The sequence below is a fragment of the Saccopteryx leptura genome, chromosome 2 (genome assembly GCF_036850995.1).
Source record: "Saccopteryx leptura isolate mSacLep1 chromosome 2, mSacLep1_pri_phased_curated, whole genome shotgun sequence".
Classification (NCBI taxonomy): domain Eukaryota; kingdom Metazoa; phylum Chordata; class Mammalia; order Chiroptera; family Emballonuridae; genus Saccopteryx; species Saccopteryx leptura.
In genome coordinates, this window is record NC_089504.1 from 185,475,579 (window position 1) to 185,493,670 (window position 18,092).

At 46.4% G+C, this 18,092-nt stretch overlaps 1 protein-coding gene and 1 long non-coding RNA gene across 5 annotated transcripts; both read left to right on the forward strand.

Annotated features, from left to right (window-relative positions):
- The first annotated feature begins 319 nt into the window (after positions 1-319).
- Positions 320-12,785, forward strand: PA2G4 (proliferation-associated 2G4). Its single transcript, XM_066369738.1, has 13 exons — positions 320-659; positions 2,604-2,732; positions 2,988-3,093; positions 3,185-3,254; positions 3,503-3,595; positions 9,603-9,666; positions 9,912-9,990; positions 10,136-10,214; positions 10,306-10,439; positions 10,735-10,829; positions 10,948-11,075; positions 11,232-11,285; positions 11,494-12,785. Exons 1-13 carry the CDS (start codon positions 572-574, stop codon positions 11,557-11,559), a joined length of 1,185 nt encoding a protein of 394 aa, XP_066225835.1. The 5' UTR covers positions 320-571; the 3' UTR covers positions 11,560-12,785.
- A 2,609-nt stretch (positions 12,786-15,394) lies between these two features.
- On the forward strand, positions 15,395-17,606 carry LOC136393257 (uncharacterized). 4 transcript variants are annotated; one of them, XR_010749064.1, is made up of 4 exons: positions 15,395-15,466; positions 16,339-16,611; positions 16,998-17,020; positions 17,264-17,606. It is a non-coding gene; the product is annotated as an uncharacterized lncRNA (long non-coding RNA). The 4 variants fall into 4 exon arrangements; XR_010749065.1 differs by lacking the exon at positions 15,395-15,466 and adding an exon at positions 16,148-16,244; XR_010749066.1 differs by lacking the exon at positions 15,395-15,466 and having other exon boundaries at positions 16,251-16,471; positions 16,587-16,611.
- Positions 17,607-18,092: the final 486 nt, after the last annotated feature.

The following is an 18,092-nucleotide window of genomic DNA, read 5'->3' on the forward strand; positions in this document are numbered from 1 at the left end:
CTACCCGCAGAGCCGGTACCGCTTGCAGATCCAGGTACCTGGGGAAGGGCGCAGCCAGCGTCCCCGCCCTTAGGGTAGTCACTCCCAATAGCCTCGGCTCCGCCCTGTCCCTCCGCCTCCGGACCTGTAGCCCCGCCCCCTCCCAATTAAAGGTTCCAGCGGATTTCTTTGGAGGAACCATGCTTCCTACACTCCCAACAGCTCCGCCTTCCCGCGGGAGCCTGACCCTTCCCAGCGTGCTCGGCGATTCCAGAGTGCGAAGCGCTGGGAGGGCAAGGCCCCAGGGCCTGGCTCAGGTACGCGAAAGGGAGGCTGGGAGTTGTAGTTCTCGTGTCGAAGGGACGGCTAGAGGTTGGCTGTGGAACGGACTCGTCGTCCCAGGGTGCCTTGCGCCGGAGCCCGCGCGCTCGCCGCTTCTCGCTCTCGCCCTCCCGCTCCTTTGCCTGCTCGCGCTTTTGCTCACGCTCTCCTCGCGAATTGGAGGGGCCCCGAACCACAGCCTGTGGCTAGGAAGGGAGACAGAGGCGACGGCTCAGGGGAACGCGGCTGCAGTGGTGGTGGCGGCGGGAAGATGTCGGGCGAGGACGAGCAACAGGAGCAAACTATCGCCGAGGACTTGGTCGTGACCAAGTATAAGATGGGGGGCGACATCGCCAACCGTGAGTTCGGCCTTCGGGGTCCGGGGACCTGGGCTTGAGAGAGAGGGAGGCGAGGGGGACGGCGCTCGGCAGGCCCCGGAGGGGCTGGAGCAGGGCGTCCTGCGGAGTGAGCTCCAGAGGGCGCCGCGCCGGTCCGCTGCGGGTGGCGGGTCGGGAGACTCCGTGTCGCCCTGGGCGCCTGTGACCTTACCGTGCAGGCCTGGGTTGGAGTCTGGAGGTGCGGGCCGGCGACGGGGAAGAGATCAGGGGAGTAGGGTCCCGGGCCGGTGCGGACCCGAGGCCGTTGCTGAGAAGGCAAGACGCATCTTGTGCTCACCCTTTGGTTCGAATCGCTCCCTCCTCTAATCCTGGCAGCGGCGAGGCCACCTGGGAAAGGGAGCGCCCGGCTGTTGGCGAGGGAAGAGCCTCTGTATTTTGTGGCTTCTTGCCCGGCGTCAGGAACCAAGCCGGCACGTGCTGCCGGGAACCCGTGCAGATCGCCGGCTGCGGTCCCTAACACCAGCTTCCCTACCACGTGCTTTGCTCAAGTCTTTCGTTCTTTACTTCAACTGTTTCCCCTAAGGGGGGGGAAGGCTTCTAGGTTCTATTGAATCTGCTCAGGGACCGTTGGAGGGCACCCTGGGACTCTTCACGCCCTCTGGGACAGAAGTCCAGCTTTTCTTGAAGTTACCAATTACTACCTTCCATCTGAGTAGATGGTCTTAGTTAGCCTTCAACCTTGATTGTTCTCAGGGGTTTGACAACCCTAGGAGTGTTTTTGAGGTCCTCATCCCAGTCAGGCAAACATGTAAATAATCCTGGAAAATTGGGGGGGGAGGTGATTTGGTAATTTTAGGATCTCAGAAGTCATCCTTGTTAAGACTGTTCTGACTTTATCAGCAGCTACCTGCCACTGTAGGCAGATGTCTCACTTTCTATTTTTCTCTATTTCCAGTTCACCTTAAAACCCAGTGTGTGTGTGTGCGCGCGCGCGCCCGCCCGCAGAAAGCTTGTCTTTGGGCTTTTAAATGGTTTTGACAGTAAAGATAGGTGTTTAGAGTGCTTCTGGACCTGTCTGATAACCTTGAGTTCCAGGATCCAAGGAATCACCAAAACTTAAGTCACAAAATCAAAGCTGAAGGTCAAGATAGGCCTAGGAGATGCTTTATTACATAATGGACAGTTAGTATAATATTCCCATTTTTGGGTGTGTTTTTGTTTATAATATTAGTGGCCTTAGATTAAGTCCCCTTGGCTTATACACTTGTTTGTGCAGAAATAAATCTACATAATTTTTTTTTAAGTAAGTAGGCTTTTTTTTCCTTTTTATTGAATATATTGGGGTGACACTGGTTAACAAAATTATACAGGTTTCAGGTGCTCAATCCTATAATACATTGTCTGTATTCTGTTGTTGTGTTCACCACCCCAAGTTAATTCTCCGTCCATCACCATCTATCCCCCTTAAGTCTACATAAATTGAATTACTAACCCCTAATTGGGATGTTTGAGAAGGGAGAAGGTAGCATTTCACAATGCATCATCTTTGCGTCAGCAATTCTGTGCCTACTTTTCTGTCATCCCTGACGCCTATAAATTTTTCTAGTCTGTTTTGCATATATATGTGGAATGCCTTGGTGAGGATCTCCTTCAAGTTTATAATTCTATACCACACAGGTATCATCTTTGGAAAGTCTCCCTTGCCTAGTGAGACAGATTGTGTACACCCGTTGCCATATAATATAAGGAAGGGAAGGGGTGTTGACTTCTTCATTTTAGGAAAGGTAGGTAAAAATTTAGACATTATAGGTAGGTACATTCCAAAAGGCAAAACATTTCCCTCTTTTAGCCTTAGAGCAGTGTCAATAAGGAATATTAAAAACTCTGGATCCAGCTTCTAGGTATTGCTTGGATTGTAATTTCGACAACATATGTGGGACTGACATGGTGGGATTCTATCCCCAGGGGTACTTCGATCTTTGGTGGAAGCATCCTGCTCAGGTGTGTCGGTTCTAAGCCTGTGTGAGAAAGGTGATGCCATGATTATGGAAGAGACAGGGAAAATTTTCAAGAAAGAAAAAGAAATGAAGAAAGGTAAAAATCAATCCCTCACTGATATCCCAAGTTGGACCTTTATTCAGCTGTGTTTGTTATAGTAATGCAACTCTCACCCTACCTCTGGTTGAGATATTTGGAAATTTGGAATGGAGGGTGGGGTTACAGGCAGTTTCCTACCCTATCCAAACTGATTAACCTTAGGCAAGACCCTAAAGAAGATCTTTCATTTTTCTAAGGGCAACAGGGCTCTAAGAGAGCAGTGCAGTAAGGCAGATGATTCTCTCCTTACAGGTATTGCCTTCCCCACCAGCATTTCAGTAAATAACTGTGTATGTCACTTCTCCCCTTTGAAGAGCGACCAGGACTATATTCTCAAGGAAGGTGACTTGGTAAAAATGTAAGTGTAAGTCATTTTAAAGCACTTTTCTTTTTCTTAAGCATTTACATAATCCCAGTTGCTAATGTTATACTATGCTCTTGCTTTTCAGTGACCTAGGGGTCCATGTGGATGGCTTCATTGCTAATGTGGCTCACACTTTTGTGATTGATGTAGCTCAGGTAGGTGATCTGCTTTGAACTCTCTTCAGCCTGTGGAAAATTGGGGGAGGGGGAGGGTGTACTACTGCTTACTCCTTAGCCTCACCTTCTACCACTATGTAAATTTTGAGAGTCTATAGAGAAAAGGGAAAAGGATGTTTTCCTCTCCTGCTCATTGGCTGACCTTGCATAATGGGCACACAGATATTAAGTACATAATCAGTTGAGAGCTTTCCAGAAAGGCTCTGATTGTATTGCCTTATTTACAGGGGACCCAAGTAACAGGAAGAAAAGCAGATGTCATTAAGGCAGCTCACCTTTGTGCTGAAGCTGCCCTACGCCTGGTCAAACCTGGAAACCTGGTAAGCTATCTGGTCCAACTCCAGAGCTTGATAGAGCCAAAAATGCATTAGCATCTGCAGCTATTCTATATTGAACCGCCAACCTCTCTCCCAGCCCTCTTATAAAACAAATAGGTTTTTTGTTTTATTGGTTTCTTTTAAAATGAATAGTTTTTAAAATTAACTACCTCATAAGATGGGATTTCTGTATAGGAAGAGACAGGGACTAAAGAGCTGAATAACAAACATCAGACTGACCAGGCAGTGGCACAGTGGATAGAGCTTCGGACTGGGACGCGGAGGACCCAGGTTTGAGACCCCGAGGTCACCAGCTTGAGTGCTGGCTCATCTGGTTTGAGCAAGGCTCACCAGCTTGGACCCAAGGTCGCTTGAGCAAGGAGTCACTCAGTCTGCTGTAGCCCCCCAGTCAAGGCACATATGAGAAAGCACTCAGTGAGCAATTAAGGTGCTGCAACGAAGAATGATGCTTCTCATCTCTCTCCCTTCCGGTCTGTCCCTATTTGTCCCTCTCTCTGTCTCTCTCTGTCACACACACACAAAAAGAATGATAATAAACATCAGACCCTGAGCACCTACCATAGACAATTTTATTCTAGCTGTATGGACATATATGGAGCCTACAGAGATCCACCCTTTTTTGTTTTATTGATGTGCATCTTTCTCCAAAATTACACGTGTGTGTGTGTGTGTGTGTGTGTGTGTGTGTGTATTGTATTTTATGTTTTATTGCTTCTAGAGAGGGGAAGGGAGAGAGTAGGAAAGAGACAGAAACATCTACTCCTGTATGTGCCCTGACTGGGGATCAAATGGAAACCTCTGTGCTTTGGGACAATGCTCCAACCAACAGAGCTATCTAACCAGGGAAAAACACAAATATTTTCAAACTCAATATTATTTTATTTTTCTTTTAATTTATTGTTTACATAGATTCTAGTGTTCCCCAGTACATCCCCTCTGTCCCCCTCCCCATAACGCCCTCCCCCCCTTCCCTCCAGGATTTGCTTTTCTGCTTTCATCCCATCCTATCACCCTATCCCATTTCCCTCTGTCTGCTTTCCCTCTGGATCCTTTGATCCTGCCTCTGTCTCGGTTCCGCTCCTCCGTTCACATTGTTCATTGGATTCCTCAAATGAGTGAGGTCATACGATATTTTTCCTTCTCTGTTTGGCTTATTTCACTTAACATAATAGTTTCCAGGCCCATCCACGTTGTCACAAAAAGTATATTTCCTTATTTTTCGTGGCCCCATAGTATTCCATTGTATATATGTACCATGGCTTTTTTTTTTTTTTTTTACGGAGACAGAGTCAGAGAGAGGGATAGACAGGGACAAACAGGAACGGAGAGAGATGAGAAGCATCAATCGTTAGTTTTTCGTTGCGCATTGTGACACCTTAGTTGTTCATTGATTGCTTTCTCATATGTGCCTTGACCGCGGGCCTTCAGCAGATCGAGTAACCCCTTGCTGGAGCCAGTGACCTTGGGTCCAAGCTGGTGAGTTTTTGCTGAAACCAGATGAGCCTGCTCTCAAGCTGGCGACCTCGGGATCTTGAACCTGGGTCCTCGGCATCCCAGTCCGACGCTCTATCCACTGTGCCACTGCCTGGTCAGGCTGTACCATAGCTTTTTAATCCACTCGTCCATTGTCGGACACTTGGGCTGTTTCCATATCTTGGCTATTTATTATAAACAGTGCTGCCATAAACATGGGGGTGCATTTCTCCTTTTGAATCATTGATGTGGTGTTCTTGGGATATATTCCTAAAAGTGGGATGGCGAGATCAAAAGGCAGTTTGATTTTTAATTTTTTGAGGAATCTCCATATTGTCAAACTCAATTTTAAAAGGTTATAAAACAGCCCTGGTCAGTGGCTCAGTGGAAGAGAGTCAGCCCAGTGTGTGGACATTCCAGGTTCGATCCCTGGTCAGGACACACATGCGACTTGACCATCTGCTTCTTTCCCCTTCCCTCTCTCACATCTCTCTCCTCCCCTCTCGCAGCCAGTGGCTCAGATGGTTCAAGCATTGTCCCTGGGTACTAAGGATAACTTGGTTGGTCTGAGTGTCATCCTCAGGCGCTAAGGATAGCTCATGAACATCAGCCCCTGACGGGTTGCTGGGTGGGTCCTGGTTGGGGCACATGGAGTCTATCTCTCCTCCTCTCACTTAAAAAAAATAAATGAGTAAATAAAAATAAAAGGTTATAAAACAATAATAGTGCTGATAAACTGATGACCAAAGAAAGTTCTTTTTTATTTATTTTTATTTATTTATTTGAGAGACGGAGAGCGGGATAGATAGGGACAGACAGACAGGAAGGGAGAGAGATGAGAAGCATCAGTTTTTCATTGTGGCACCTTAGTTGTTCATTGATTGCTTTCTCATATGTGCCTTGACCATGGGCTACAGCAGACTGACTGAGCTCACGCTCAAGCTGGCAACCTCGGGGTCTCAAACCTGGGTCCTCCACATCCCAATCCAATGCTCTATCCGCTGTGGCACCGCCTGTTTTTTTTGTATTTTTTTTACATAGATAGAGAGGGATAGACAGGGTCAGACAGGAACGGAGAGATGAGAAGCATCAATCATTAGTTTTTCATTGCGACACCTTAGTTCATTGATTGCTCTCTCATATGTGCCTTGACCGCGGGCCTTCAGCAGACCAAGTAACTCCTTGCTTGAACCATGACCTTGGGTCCAAGCTGGTGGGCTTTGCTCAAACCAGATGAGCCCGCGCTCAAGCTGGCGACCTCGGGGTCTCGAACCTGGGTCTTCGGCATCCCAGTCCGATGCTCTATCCACCGCGCCACCGCCTGGTCAGGCAGAAAGTTCTTTTTTTTTCCTTTCTTTTTTTTTTTTCTTTTACAGCAACAGAGAGAGTCAGAGAGAGGGATAGGCAGGAACGGAGAGATGAGAAGCATCAATCAGTTTTTCATTGCGCGTTGCAGCACCTTAGTTGTTCATTGATGGCTTTCTCATATGTGCCTTGACCGCGGGCCTTCAGCAGACCGAGTAACCCCTTGCTTGAGCCAGCGACCTTGGGCTCAAGCTGGTGAGCTTTTTGCTCAAACCAGATGAGCCCACGCTCAAGCTGGCAACCTCGGGGTCTCGAACCTGGGTCTTCCGCATCCCAGTCCGACGCTTTACCCACTGCGCCACTGCCTGGTCAGGCAGAGTTCTTTTTTAAAAAAATATTTATTGAGTTTTAGAGAAACATCAGTTTGTTGTTTCACTTATTTATGCATTCATTGGTTGATTTTTTTGTGACAGAGACAGAGAGAGGGACAGACAGGAATTGAGAAGCATCAATTTTTCATTGGGGTTTCTTAGTTCATTGATTGCTTTCCCATATGTGCCTTGACTTGGGGGGCTACAGCAGACAGAGTAACCCCTTGCTCAAGCCAGTGACCTTGGGTTATAGCTGGTGAGCTTTGCTCAAACCAGATGAGCTTGCACTCGAGCCGGCAACCTCGGGGTTTTGAACCTGGGTCCTCTGCGTTCCAGTCCAACACTCTATTCACTGTACCACTGCCTGGTCAGGCTCATTGGTTGATTCTTCTATGTGCACTTACCCAGGATCAAATCCACAACCTTGGAGTATTGAGATTATGCTTTCATCAACTAAGCTACCTAGCCAGGGCCAAAAGTTAGTTCTCAGGGATCATAAACTTTTCATGAATTAACAATTTAGTGTGTTGGATGATGAGTGAAGACCTTTTTCTAACACTTAAGTTTCCAAACACCTGTTTAGTACTTAAAGTGACATCATTTTTCTTGCTCCCTTTTTTTTTATTCTTTTCCAAGTGAGAGGAGGGGAGATAGACTCCCATATGCACCCCAGCACCCCAACTGGCAACCACTGTCTTGGGCTGATGCTCTGCCCATCTGGGGCCATGCTTATAACCGAGCTATTTTTAGCACCTGAGGTGGAGACTCCACAGAGCCATCTTCAGCGCCTGGGTTCTTTGCTCAAACCATTCAAGCCAGTGCTGTTGGAAGGGAAGTGGGAAGGGGGTGAGGAGGGCTGGAGAAGCAGATGGTCGCTTCTCCTGTGTGCCCTGACTGGGAATTGAACCTAGGACATCCACACACTGGGCCAATACTCTACCATTGAGCCAACTGGCCAAGGCCTCTTGCTCTCTATGTTCTCTTGTCTTTCGTGCTTTTATTTATTTATTTATTTATTTATTTATTTATTTATTTGCATTTTTCCAAAGCTGGAAACAGGGAGGGAGTCAGACAGACTCCCGCATGCGCCCAACCGGGATCCACCCAGCATGCCCACCAGGGGGCGATGCTCTGCCCCTCTGGGGCGTCGCTCTGTTGCATCCAGAGCCATCCCAGCGCCTGAGGCAGAGGCCACAGAGCCATCCCCAATGCCCGGGCCATCTTTGCTCCAGTGGAGCCTTGGCAGCAGGAGGGGAAGAGAAAGAGAGGAAGGAGAGGGGTAGGGGTGGAGAAGCAGATGGGCACTTCTCCTGTGTGCCCTGGCCAGGAATCGAACCCAGGACTCCTGCACGCCAGGCCGATGCTCTACCACTGAGCCAACCGGCCAGGGCGTCCTTTGTGCTTTTAATTAATTTGTACTTCATCCCCATTGTTACTTAACTACATAATTTTCACTTGAACCTTTTAGTTTTCTTGTAATGTTACCAACTTCATAGAGGACTTTGAACAGTGCCTGGCATATAGTAAACACTGTTAACTATTATTACTTCACATATTTATTATTTTTATTTATATACTTAACTATTGTGTATATTCATTGGAAGGTATTGTTATCTAGCTATGACACCAGACTTTCTGGGTTCTTGCATTGTTGCCACCTCTTACTACTTAAAAATAACTTGAATTTACCCTGTCTCGAGAGCTTGGTTGGTCAGAGCTTTGTCCCAAAATGTGGAGGTTGCTGGTTCAATCCCCGATCAGGGAAGATAACAGGAACAGAGGGATGTTCTGGTCTCTCTCTTTCTCTCTCCTCTTTCTCTCTTCTCCCTCTTCCCCTTCCTCCCTCTCTAAAATTAAAAAAAAAAAAATTTAAACAATTTAAAATAACTTGAGTTTTGTATCTGTAAAATGAAAAAAATAAAATTATGCCTTAATCTCAAAGGGTTATTGTGATGGCTGAGATGATTTGTGTAAAGTGATTATCACAGTACCTAGCACGTAGTTTAATAATAACTAGGATTAATTGTTCACTTTTCTCTCTTCCTTTTTTTTTTTTAAGTCAGGGAGGCAGAGACAGACTTCTACATGTGCCCAACTGGGATCCATCCAGCAAGCCCCTATCAGGCATTGATTGCTTTGCCCATCTGAGCCTCTGCTCTGCTGCTCAGCAACCAAGCTATTTTAGTGGCTGGGGTGAGGCCATGGAGCCATGCTTAGCGCCCAGGGCCAACTTTGCTCAAACCAATCGTGCTATGGCTGTGAGAGGGGAAGAGAGAGAGAGAGAGATGAGGGAGAGAGGGGAAGAAGCAGATGGTCACTTCTACTGTGTGCCCTGATGGGGAATTGAACTCAGAACTTCCACATGCTGGGCTGATGCTGTGCCACTGAGCAAACTGGCCAGGGCCCACTTTTTTTTTTTTTGTCTAAGAATTGTAGCTTAGGTGAGGATCAAGTCATGTTTAAAGAGTACGAAGTGGGAAATAAGAGTTTCCGGTCCCTTCTTAACAGATTTAACTGGTTTAATCCCAGGCAAGTCATTTAACCTTTCTGAGCCTCAGTTTCCTCATTTTCTAGATTGGGATATAGATCTGCCCTGTTCACCTTCCAGACTTGTTGTCTAATTAGACCATCTTTGTGAAAGCGCATTGTAAAAGGATATGCGAATGTAAGGTATGTTTAGGTCGTAGGGATTGATAGGTCTGTGACATGAAAAACCAGCGAGAATCGCTTGTACCTGATGGCAGATATTAGAACTCTCAATTCTTTTATGCTTCTTATTCACATGATAGAGAGCTACTTGCCCCTAATATCTTATCTTTTGTTTGATCTTGTACTTCTAGAACACCCAAGTGACAGAAGCCTGGAACAAAGTTGCTCACTCATTTAATTGTACGCCAATAGAAGGTGAGACCTCAGATAACAGGGTTGAGGTTCACAGTACCAGGGATTTAACAGAATTGAGGCTTTTTCCTCCCTTAAGGATCCATCCTGGCTCTAGCATAGTCTGAGCCAAAACCTCAATGCTCTTGGTTTCCATAGCCCGGCACTTTTCTCTCACTGCCTGCCCTGTCAAACTGCTTAGGTGGGTGGATTTGAAAACCTTTTGGGATTCTTGATGGCTGGTACCATAGACTTTGTCCTTTCTACAGGTATGCTGTCACACCAGTTGAAGCAGCATGTCATCGATGGAGAGAAAACCATTATTCAGAACCCTACAGACCAGCAGAAGTAGGTGCCACCCTTCACTGTCCACCCTACCAGACGAGTCATGAATTTTTTTCTTCCATACTTTCAGCCTAATTTTGTCCACCTTCTACTCCAAATGCCAGAAACTACTTGCTGCTTTTTATGGTTCCCTTTTTATTCCTTTTAGGAAGGACCACGAAAAAGCTGAATTTGAGGTACATGAAGTATATGCTGTGGATGTTCTCGTCAGCTCAGGAGAGGGCAAGGTGAGGAGTGTTTACCAGAACTGCCGAAGAGGGACAGCTGAGGGTGTGTTCCAAGAGCACCAGAACAAACGTGACCTAACTTGCTCTTTAGGCCAAGGATGCAGGACAGAGAACCACCATTTATAAACGAGATCCTTCTAAGCAGTATGGCCTGAAAATGAAAACTTCACGTGCCTTCTTCAGTGAGGTTGAAAGGCGTTTTGATGCCATGCCGTTTACTTTAAGGTATCTTGAACTTAGCTAGGACAGGACTTGGAAGTAGTGTGACTCATAGACCACACACCCTAAAACACTATTCCCTCCCCTACCGCTCCCTTCCTCTCCCCTCTTGCCTAGACTTGTAGCTCTAGCCTGCATGCAAGGGTTCTCTTGTGCTCCCCATCTCCGTCTTTGAAGGGAATGTAAAGAGCAGTCCTAAACATGATTTCTGCCCGAGGGTAGAGGCTATTTAAAAACATGAGCAAAATGGTGAGACTTGATAAGGAGTCAGAATACCCGAACTTGTCTTCCCCCTACCCAGAGCGTTTGAAGATGAGAAGAAGGCCCGGATGGGTGTGGTGGAGTGCGCCAAACATGAACTGCTGCAACCATTTAATGTTCTCTATGAGAAGGAGGGTAAGTTTTTAAGTTTCATTTCTGTACTGGTTATATGATTCCCTCCTTCCTCCTTATAGCTTATAGAAAAAGAATATGACAAGGGAACATTTTATCAAAATACTTCTCTCTTCCATAGGCGAATTTGTTGCCCAGTTTAAATTTACAGTTCTGCTCATGCCTAATGGCCCCATGCGGATCACCAGTGGCCCCTTTGAGCCGGACCTTTACAAGTCTGAGCTGGAGGTACAGGATGCAGAGTTAAAGGTTAGTGTGGACTGGAAAGTGGAGCACATGGAAGCTGTCCTAGAAGTGAAGACTAAATGTCAGCAAAGTCCTGAATAAAGACCTACAGCATTGAAAGTAAGATGAGTATTTCCTCCAAATTCCTCAAAATTTGTTTTCCTTCTTCCTATTTTCCAGGCCCTCCTCCAGAGTTCTGCAAGTCGGAAGACCCAGAAAAAGAAAAAAAAGAAGGTGGTGTATTATTATTCCTCTTTGGCAGATTGAACCTCATCCCTCTTTATCCCGCTTTATTGGGTCACGGTGGGGTATAGACTTTTGTATATCTGTATTTCCCCACTTCTTAGCCCCGACCTGGGGCATTAGGGTACTTTTGTCCTTCATCCCCGAAACACTACCCCAGGGAAACTGACAAGTCTTCCTCTTTTTACCATGAATATAGGCCTCCAAGACTGCAGAGAATGCCACCAGTGGGGAAACCTTAGAAGAGAATGAAGCTGGGGACTGAGATTGGTCCCATCTCCCCAGCTTGCTGCTCCTGCCTCATCCCCTTCCCACCATACCCCAGGCTCTGTGAAGTGCAGTTTGTCTTCTCCACCCAGGACCGCCAGCAGAGCGGGGGTCTCCCAGCTCCTCTCCCAATCCCCCACCCCAACCTTCTTCCAACAACCAGCTCCAACTGACTCTGGTCTTGGGAGGCCAGGCTTCCCAGCCACTGAAGACTACTTTAACCAGGAAGGAGAAATTGAGCCTGATCTGTGGTGGCGCAGTGGAGAAAGCGTCGACCTGGAACGCTGAGGTTGCCGGTTCAAAACCCTGGGCTTGCCTGGTCAAGGCGCATATGGGAGTTGATGCTTCCTGCTCCTCCCCCCCCTTCTCTCTCTCTTCTCTCTAAAAATGAATAAATAATAATTTTTTAAAAATCTTTAAAAAAAAAAGGAGAAATTGAATAATAAAATCAGGAGTCAAAATCTATCATCTTCAAGCCCCTCTTTGTAGCTTTTTTCCCACCACTCTGCTTGTTCAAGGTTTATTGCCCTACAACAGAGCAAGGAGGAGGCTAAAGGAGCCACCACCACTAAAAATTCAACTGAAATTTTTTTATACACTCAGATGTTGGCATTTTTCCATCTGTTGGGGCTTATTCTTCTTGCCCACTCTCCCCAAGTTCCTCAAAGTAGAGGAACTGTTCTTCAGATTTTTTTATTCACATGTGGTCAATTCCTTTTCTGAGCCAAATTGTTTGGTCAGGACCCTCCCATTTTTAGGAGCTGGAGCCTACACTTACAAGGGATTCTCATCTGTGAAATGGATCCTCACCTGTAAATCTTAGTCAATTTTGTTCTGCAGGACTGTTCTCTCTACTCCCCAAGCTGAAAAGGAGGAGGAATTCATTTCAACTGGTCCATTTCTTTGGCATCAGTGGGGTCTTTCCTCGTACCACATTACAAATCTGAGCTGGAAGCCCAACTGTGGTTTTGTTCCCTGTTTGAAATATTTTGGCTTCCCTCTCTTAAAGACCAGGAACCAGAGGAGCAGACCGACCAAACAGACAACTCCTGGTTTTCTAAAGCTGTGCACTTGAATTGGATGACTTGCTAGGGGTTTAGAGAGAAAGAACAAATTTCAGTACCTCTGGCATGCTGTCCCAGGGAACTAGGGCTCCTGCTAACTTAGGAGGTTTATAAACATTGAAAATGACATGTGTTGAAATAAATTTGGATTTGCTCATAATTATGTGCCTTTGCTGTTATTTAATAGAGGTGGAGAGTGTTAGCTGGAACAAATTGGAACTGTTTTTCTAGGTTGCCATGTTCTACCTTTCTAAAACAATACCCTCAACCCAAAGATCTTGAATTCTCTGGATTAAGAAGTTTTCACCTAGCTGATGGTGGCACAGTGGATAGTGTGTTGACCTGGGACACAGGTCTCAAGTTCAAAACCCCAAGATCGGGCCTGACCAGGCAGTTGTGCAGTGGATACAGCATTGGACTGGGATCCGGTAGACCCAGGTTCAAAATCCCAAGGTCGCTGGCTTGAGTGTGGGCTTATCTGGTTTAAGCACAACTCGCCAGCTTGAACCTAAGGTCGCTGGCTTGAGCAAGGATTCATTTGGTCTGCTGTAGCCCGCTGGTCAAGCACATGAGAAAGCAATCATTGAGCAACTAAGGTGCCACAACGAAGAATTGTTGTTTCTCATCTCTCCCTTCTGTCCCTATCCCTCTCTGTTTCTTTCACAAAACAAAACCCAAGGTCCAGGTTTGGGCTTGAGTGTGCTCACCTGGCTTAAATACAAGCTCACCAGCTTGAGCATGTGATCAACATGATACAATGGTCACTGGCTCAGCAGGAGCCTACCCCCCCCCCCATATGAGAAGCAATCAATGAACAACTGAAGTACCACAACTGAGTTGATGTTTCTCATCTCTCCCTTTCTGTCTCTCTAAAATAAGTTTTCTTTGGGAGTTTGATTTAATTTTCTAAAATAAAGGCCTTGGCTGGTTGGTTCAGTGGTAGAGCCTTGGCCCAGCATGTGGATGTTCTGGGTTTCTATTCCAGGTCAGGGCACACAGGAGAAGCACCCATCTGCTCCACTCCTCCCCCTCCCATTTTCTCTCCCTCTCTTCCCCTCCTGCAGCCACGGTTTGATTGATTCTAGCACATTCTGTGGTAGAGGATGGTCCTGTGGAGCCTTCACCTCAGGTGCTAAAAATAGCTCGGTTGCAAGCATGGCCCTTGATGGGTAGAGCATCAGCCCCAGACAGAGGTTCCAGGTGGATCTCTGTCCGGGCGCATGCGGGAGTTTGCCTCTGTCTCTCCCCTACTCCCTTAAAAAAAAAAAAAAAAGTGTACTGCAAGCCCTGTCTGAATAGTTTGGTTGGTTAGAGTGTTGTCCTGAAGTGCAGAGGTTGCCAGTTCAATCCCCGGTCAGTGCAGATACGGGAACTAATCTATGTTCTCTCTCTAAAATCAATAAATTTAAAAAATTATTTTAAAAAAAAAACTATACAAGTGTTCATCTTTATTTAGGAAGCCAGGAAGAATGCCTTTAGTGTTATAAAATTTTTCTAAGCCAGCCTGAGGTGAATAATTTATTAGATTTGAGTATATTACATGTGAGTCATGCTGACTTGGAGATAACACAGTGAACAAAACACGGAGCTCCTTATTAGAGCTTATAGACTGGGCAAACAATAGGTGAAATCCTGGTGGACTTGATAATGAGATTATTTTGCTAGGGTTTTAAATTTTCTCAAGACCTATATTGTGATGATGAAAATATTAGAACCACTTAAGCACTTAGAACAAAGAAAGAGTGCTATGTTATTGCATAACTTACCATGGGAAAAAAAGAAGGAATTATAATATAAAAAAATACTTACAGTATCAAAGTAAATAAAGTGAAGTCTGCTTAAGAATTCCTTTTCAGCCTGACCTGTGGTGGCACAGTGGATAAAGCACCAATCAAATGCTGAGGTTGCTAGTTTAAAACCCTGGGCTTGCCTGGTCAAGGTACATATGGGAGTTAATGCTTCCTGCTCCTCTCTCTCTCTCTCTCTCTCTCTCTCTCTCTCTCTCCATCTTCCCTTCTCCAATGGTAGAATCACTGATGTATTTCTCTTTTTTAATCTATTGATTTTAGAGAGGCAGAGGAAGAGAGAAACATCAATTTGCTGTTCCACCTATCCATGCATTCACTGACGTGTGTGTGTGTGTGTGTGTGTGTGTGTGTGAGAGAGAGAGAGAGAGAGAGAGAGAGAAAGAGACAGAAAGAGGTTACAGAGAGAGGAACAGATAGGGACAAACAGGAAGGGAGAGAGATGAGAAGTATCAATTCTTCATTGCAGCACCTTAGTTTTCTGTTGACTGCTTTCTCATATCTTGCTCAAGCCAGCGACTTTGGGTTCAAGCTGGTGACCTGTGCTCAAACCAGATGAGCCTGTGCTCAAGACAGTGACCTCAGGGGTTTTTAAGATTTGTCTTCTGCGCCCCAGTCCAACGCTCTATACACTGCGCCACCTCCTGGTCAGAGAGAGGAGGGAGAAGCATCAATTTTTACTATATAGTCGCTTCTAGCATGTGCCTTGATGACGCAAGGCCCGGGTTTTGTTGCGCATTGCGACCCCTTAGTTGTTCATTGATTGCTTTCCCATATGTGCCCTGACCACCGGCCTTCAGCAGACGGAGCAACCCCTTGCTGGAGCCAGTGACCCTGAGTCCAAGCTGGTGAGCTTTTTTACTCAAACCAGATGAACCTGCAGTCAAGCTGGTAACCTTGGGGTCTCGAACCTGGGTCCTCTGCATCCCAGTCCAAAGCTCTATCCACTGCGCTACCGCCTGGCCAAGGCCCGGGTTTTGAAATGACAACCTCAGCGTTTCAGGTCCATACTCTATCTCTATCCTATCCACTGCAGGTGAGGCCACTGGCTCTTTTTCTCTTTTAACGTTTTAAATTTTTATTTCCCATTAAGTGACGACCCATTCAAAGGCAATTTATAAATTAAGAATCCATTTCGTTCACTAATTTTTTTTTTTATTTTTATTTTTTACAGAGTCAGAGAGAGGGATAGACAGGGACAGACAGGAACAGAGAGATGCAGAGATGAGAAGCATCAATCATTAGTTTTTCGTTGCCCATTGCGTGCGACACCTTAGTTGTCCATTGATTGCTTTCTCATATGTGCCTTGACAGTGAGCCTTCAGCAGACCGAGTAACGAGCCAGCGACCTTAGATCCAAGCTGGTGAGCTTTGCTCAAACCAGATGAGCCTGACCTGTGGTGGCGCAGTGGATAAAGCGTCGACCTGGAAATGCTGAGTTCGAAACCCTGGGCTTGCCTGGTCAAGGCACATATGGGAGTTGATGCTTCCAGCTCCTCCCCCCTTCTCTCTCTCCTCTCTAAAAAAAAATAAATAAATAAAATTAAAAAAAAAAAAAACAAAAAACCAGATGAGCCCGCGCACAAGCTGGCGACCTCGGGGTCTCGAACCTGATATCCTCAGCATCCCAGTCCGACGCTCTATCCACTGCGCCACCGTCTGATCAGGCAAATTAGGAATTTTTATACAGTCCACACCTATTCATAATAAAATGGTGGGTGTCGTCAGGGAACTGCAACTCCCATGAAACAAAGAGGGGAAAGAAGGAAGTCCTTATCCTTTGCTTGTCTACACCCCTGGGCCGCATATTGGAGGTAGACGTTCACGTTTAAATAATGCGATGTCTTCTTAACAAACCTGGGGACAAGGAATTTTGTAACTCAAATTCAAAATACTTTGTTTTCCAAGAAAACTAAGTACCAGCTATCTCTGAAGGGCCGGAAGCCAGGGCTAAGCAGCGGAAGTGACGCCTATGAACGCTCCCTTAAATAGCCGGAGGCAGGCAATTGGCGCTCTCTCGGCCTTAGCGCCATCTTTCTCGGTGAGTGTTTTTGTGTCCTGTGTGTGGATTCCACGTACAATCCATTAACATCTGGTCACTGCATTTACCATCGTTACAGAAAACTAACTGTAGCTTTTCTCTCTTTATCCGTTAGAAACTTCTGCGCCATGAGAGCCAAGGTAAGCAGTCTCAGGCAGTAAGCTGAGGTTGTAGGAGTTGAGGATGGGGGGTGGAGACCCAGGCAAGGGAAGTCCGCCATGGTTTCCGAACTGCTGGGTTCTCAAAGGTGGCTAAGAGCTAGTGGGAAAGGAAGGGTAGTTTGGGGAGAAGCATAGGAGGTAGTTGGCCAAGTGCTGTGCGAAGAGGAAGAGAGCACGCGGAATTCAGGGTTTACTTCTGAGTGTAGGGATTAAGAGGTAAAATTGATGTGATCACTGTGACTAAGCCCTCAAATTTATCAAGAACCTGCTTGGTTCTAAACAGTGTTGTCCACATCACTATCTATACCTGTCACTAAAACTAACGACTTTTTTTATTCTTTGCTTCTGGTTATGATCTGTTGCAGTGGAGGAAGAAACGAATGCGCAGGTATGTTGAGATGTGGCTGGCTTCGGAGAAAATGTGGGAGGAATATTTGGTTTAGAAATTCAAAAGTATTTTAGGCGAAAAACGCTTTGAACATTGACATGTCAGACTCAGGGATTGAATACAAGACAATATAATCCTTGATCATTTCATCACTCAGTGAATTGTGTGCACGTTGAGTTGGGGGGGAGGGGGCTGAACGTGGGCTTGAGGGCAGGGGGTGTACTCCCTGTGTCTGCTTTTCAGGCTGAAGCGCAAAAGAAGAAAGATGAGGCAGAGGTCCAAGTAAACTGCTAGCTTGTGCACCCGTGGAAGCCACAGGAGCAGAAATAAGGGAAGCCAGAGGCCAGGGACACTGTTACAAGTTGTGGAACTGCATGCCTGCTGTCTAGAACTTCTCCATGGATCTAAAATATAAGTGCCATCTGATCACCGTGACCACCTTTTCAGTGACCCACCATGCTCTTATATAAAAAGTCCCCTTTTGGCCCTTTGCCCCGGACCTGTGACATTCTGGACTGGTTCTGTTTCCACTGTAGCTGAATAATGTGTACAATAAATCATCTCTTCTGTTTTAGCTGAAAAAAAAGTGTTTTGTGGTTTTTATGTTTCTGTTGGCTGTGGATTCTATCAACAGAGGGCCCTGTTACTGCCAGGTGCTGTGGAGGTTGTCAAACTACAGACGGTACTTGCGGGGATGTGGGTACTACTGCCCTACCTAACGTCTGGTCCCCGGTCCTAGGAGTAGTGGGAGCGTGTTGGCAGGTACCCAGGTGCTTGGCGGGTAAATTGGGCAAACTTCTGCCCCTACTCCCTCGTCTCTAGGCTTACGTTAAGGTTTTTAAACTTAACGGTGTGCCGGTTGCCATGGTGATACGCAAAGCTTGCTGGGAACTTCCTGCTGCTAGTCGCATAAGTGCTTTGCACACCATAGAGTCTAGTTCCGGGTCTGGTGGCTAGAGCGCCATTTCTTCCGTAGGAAGCGGAAGGGCCAGAGAGTAGGCGGCTCTTTGTGGAAGCTAGGGGACCGGCAGGCGGCAGCAGCAACTACGGCGGCGGCGGCGGCAGGTGAGGG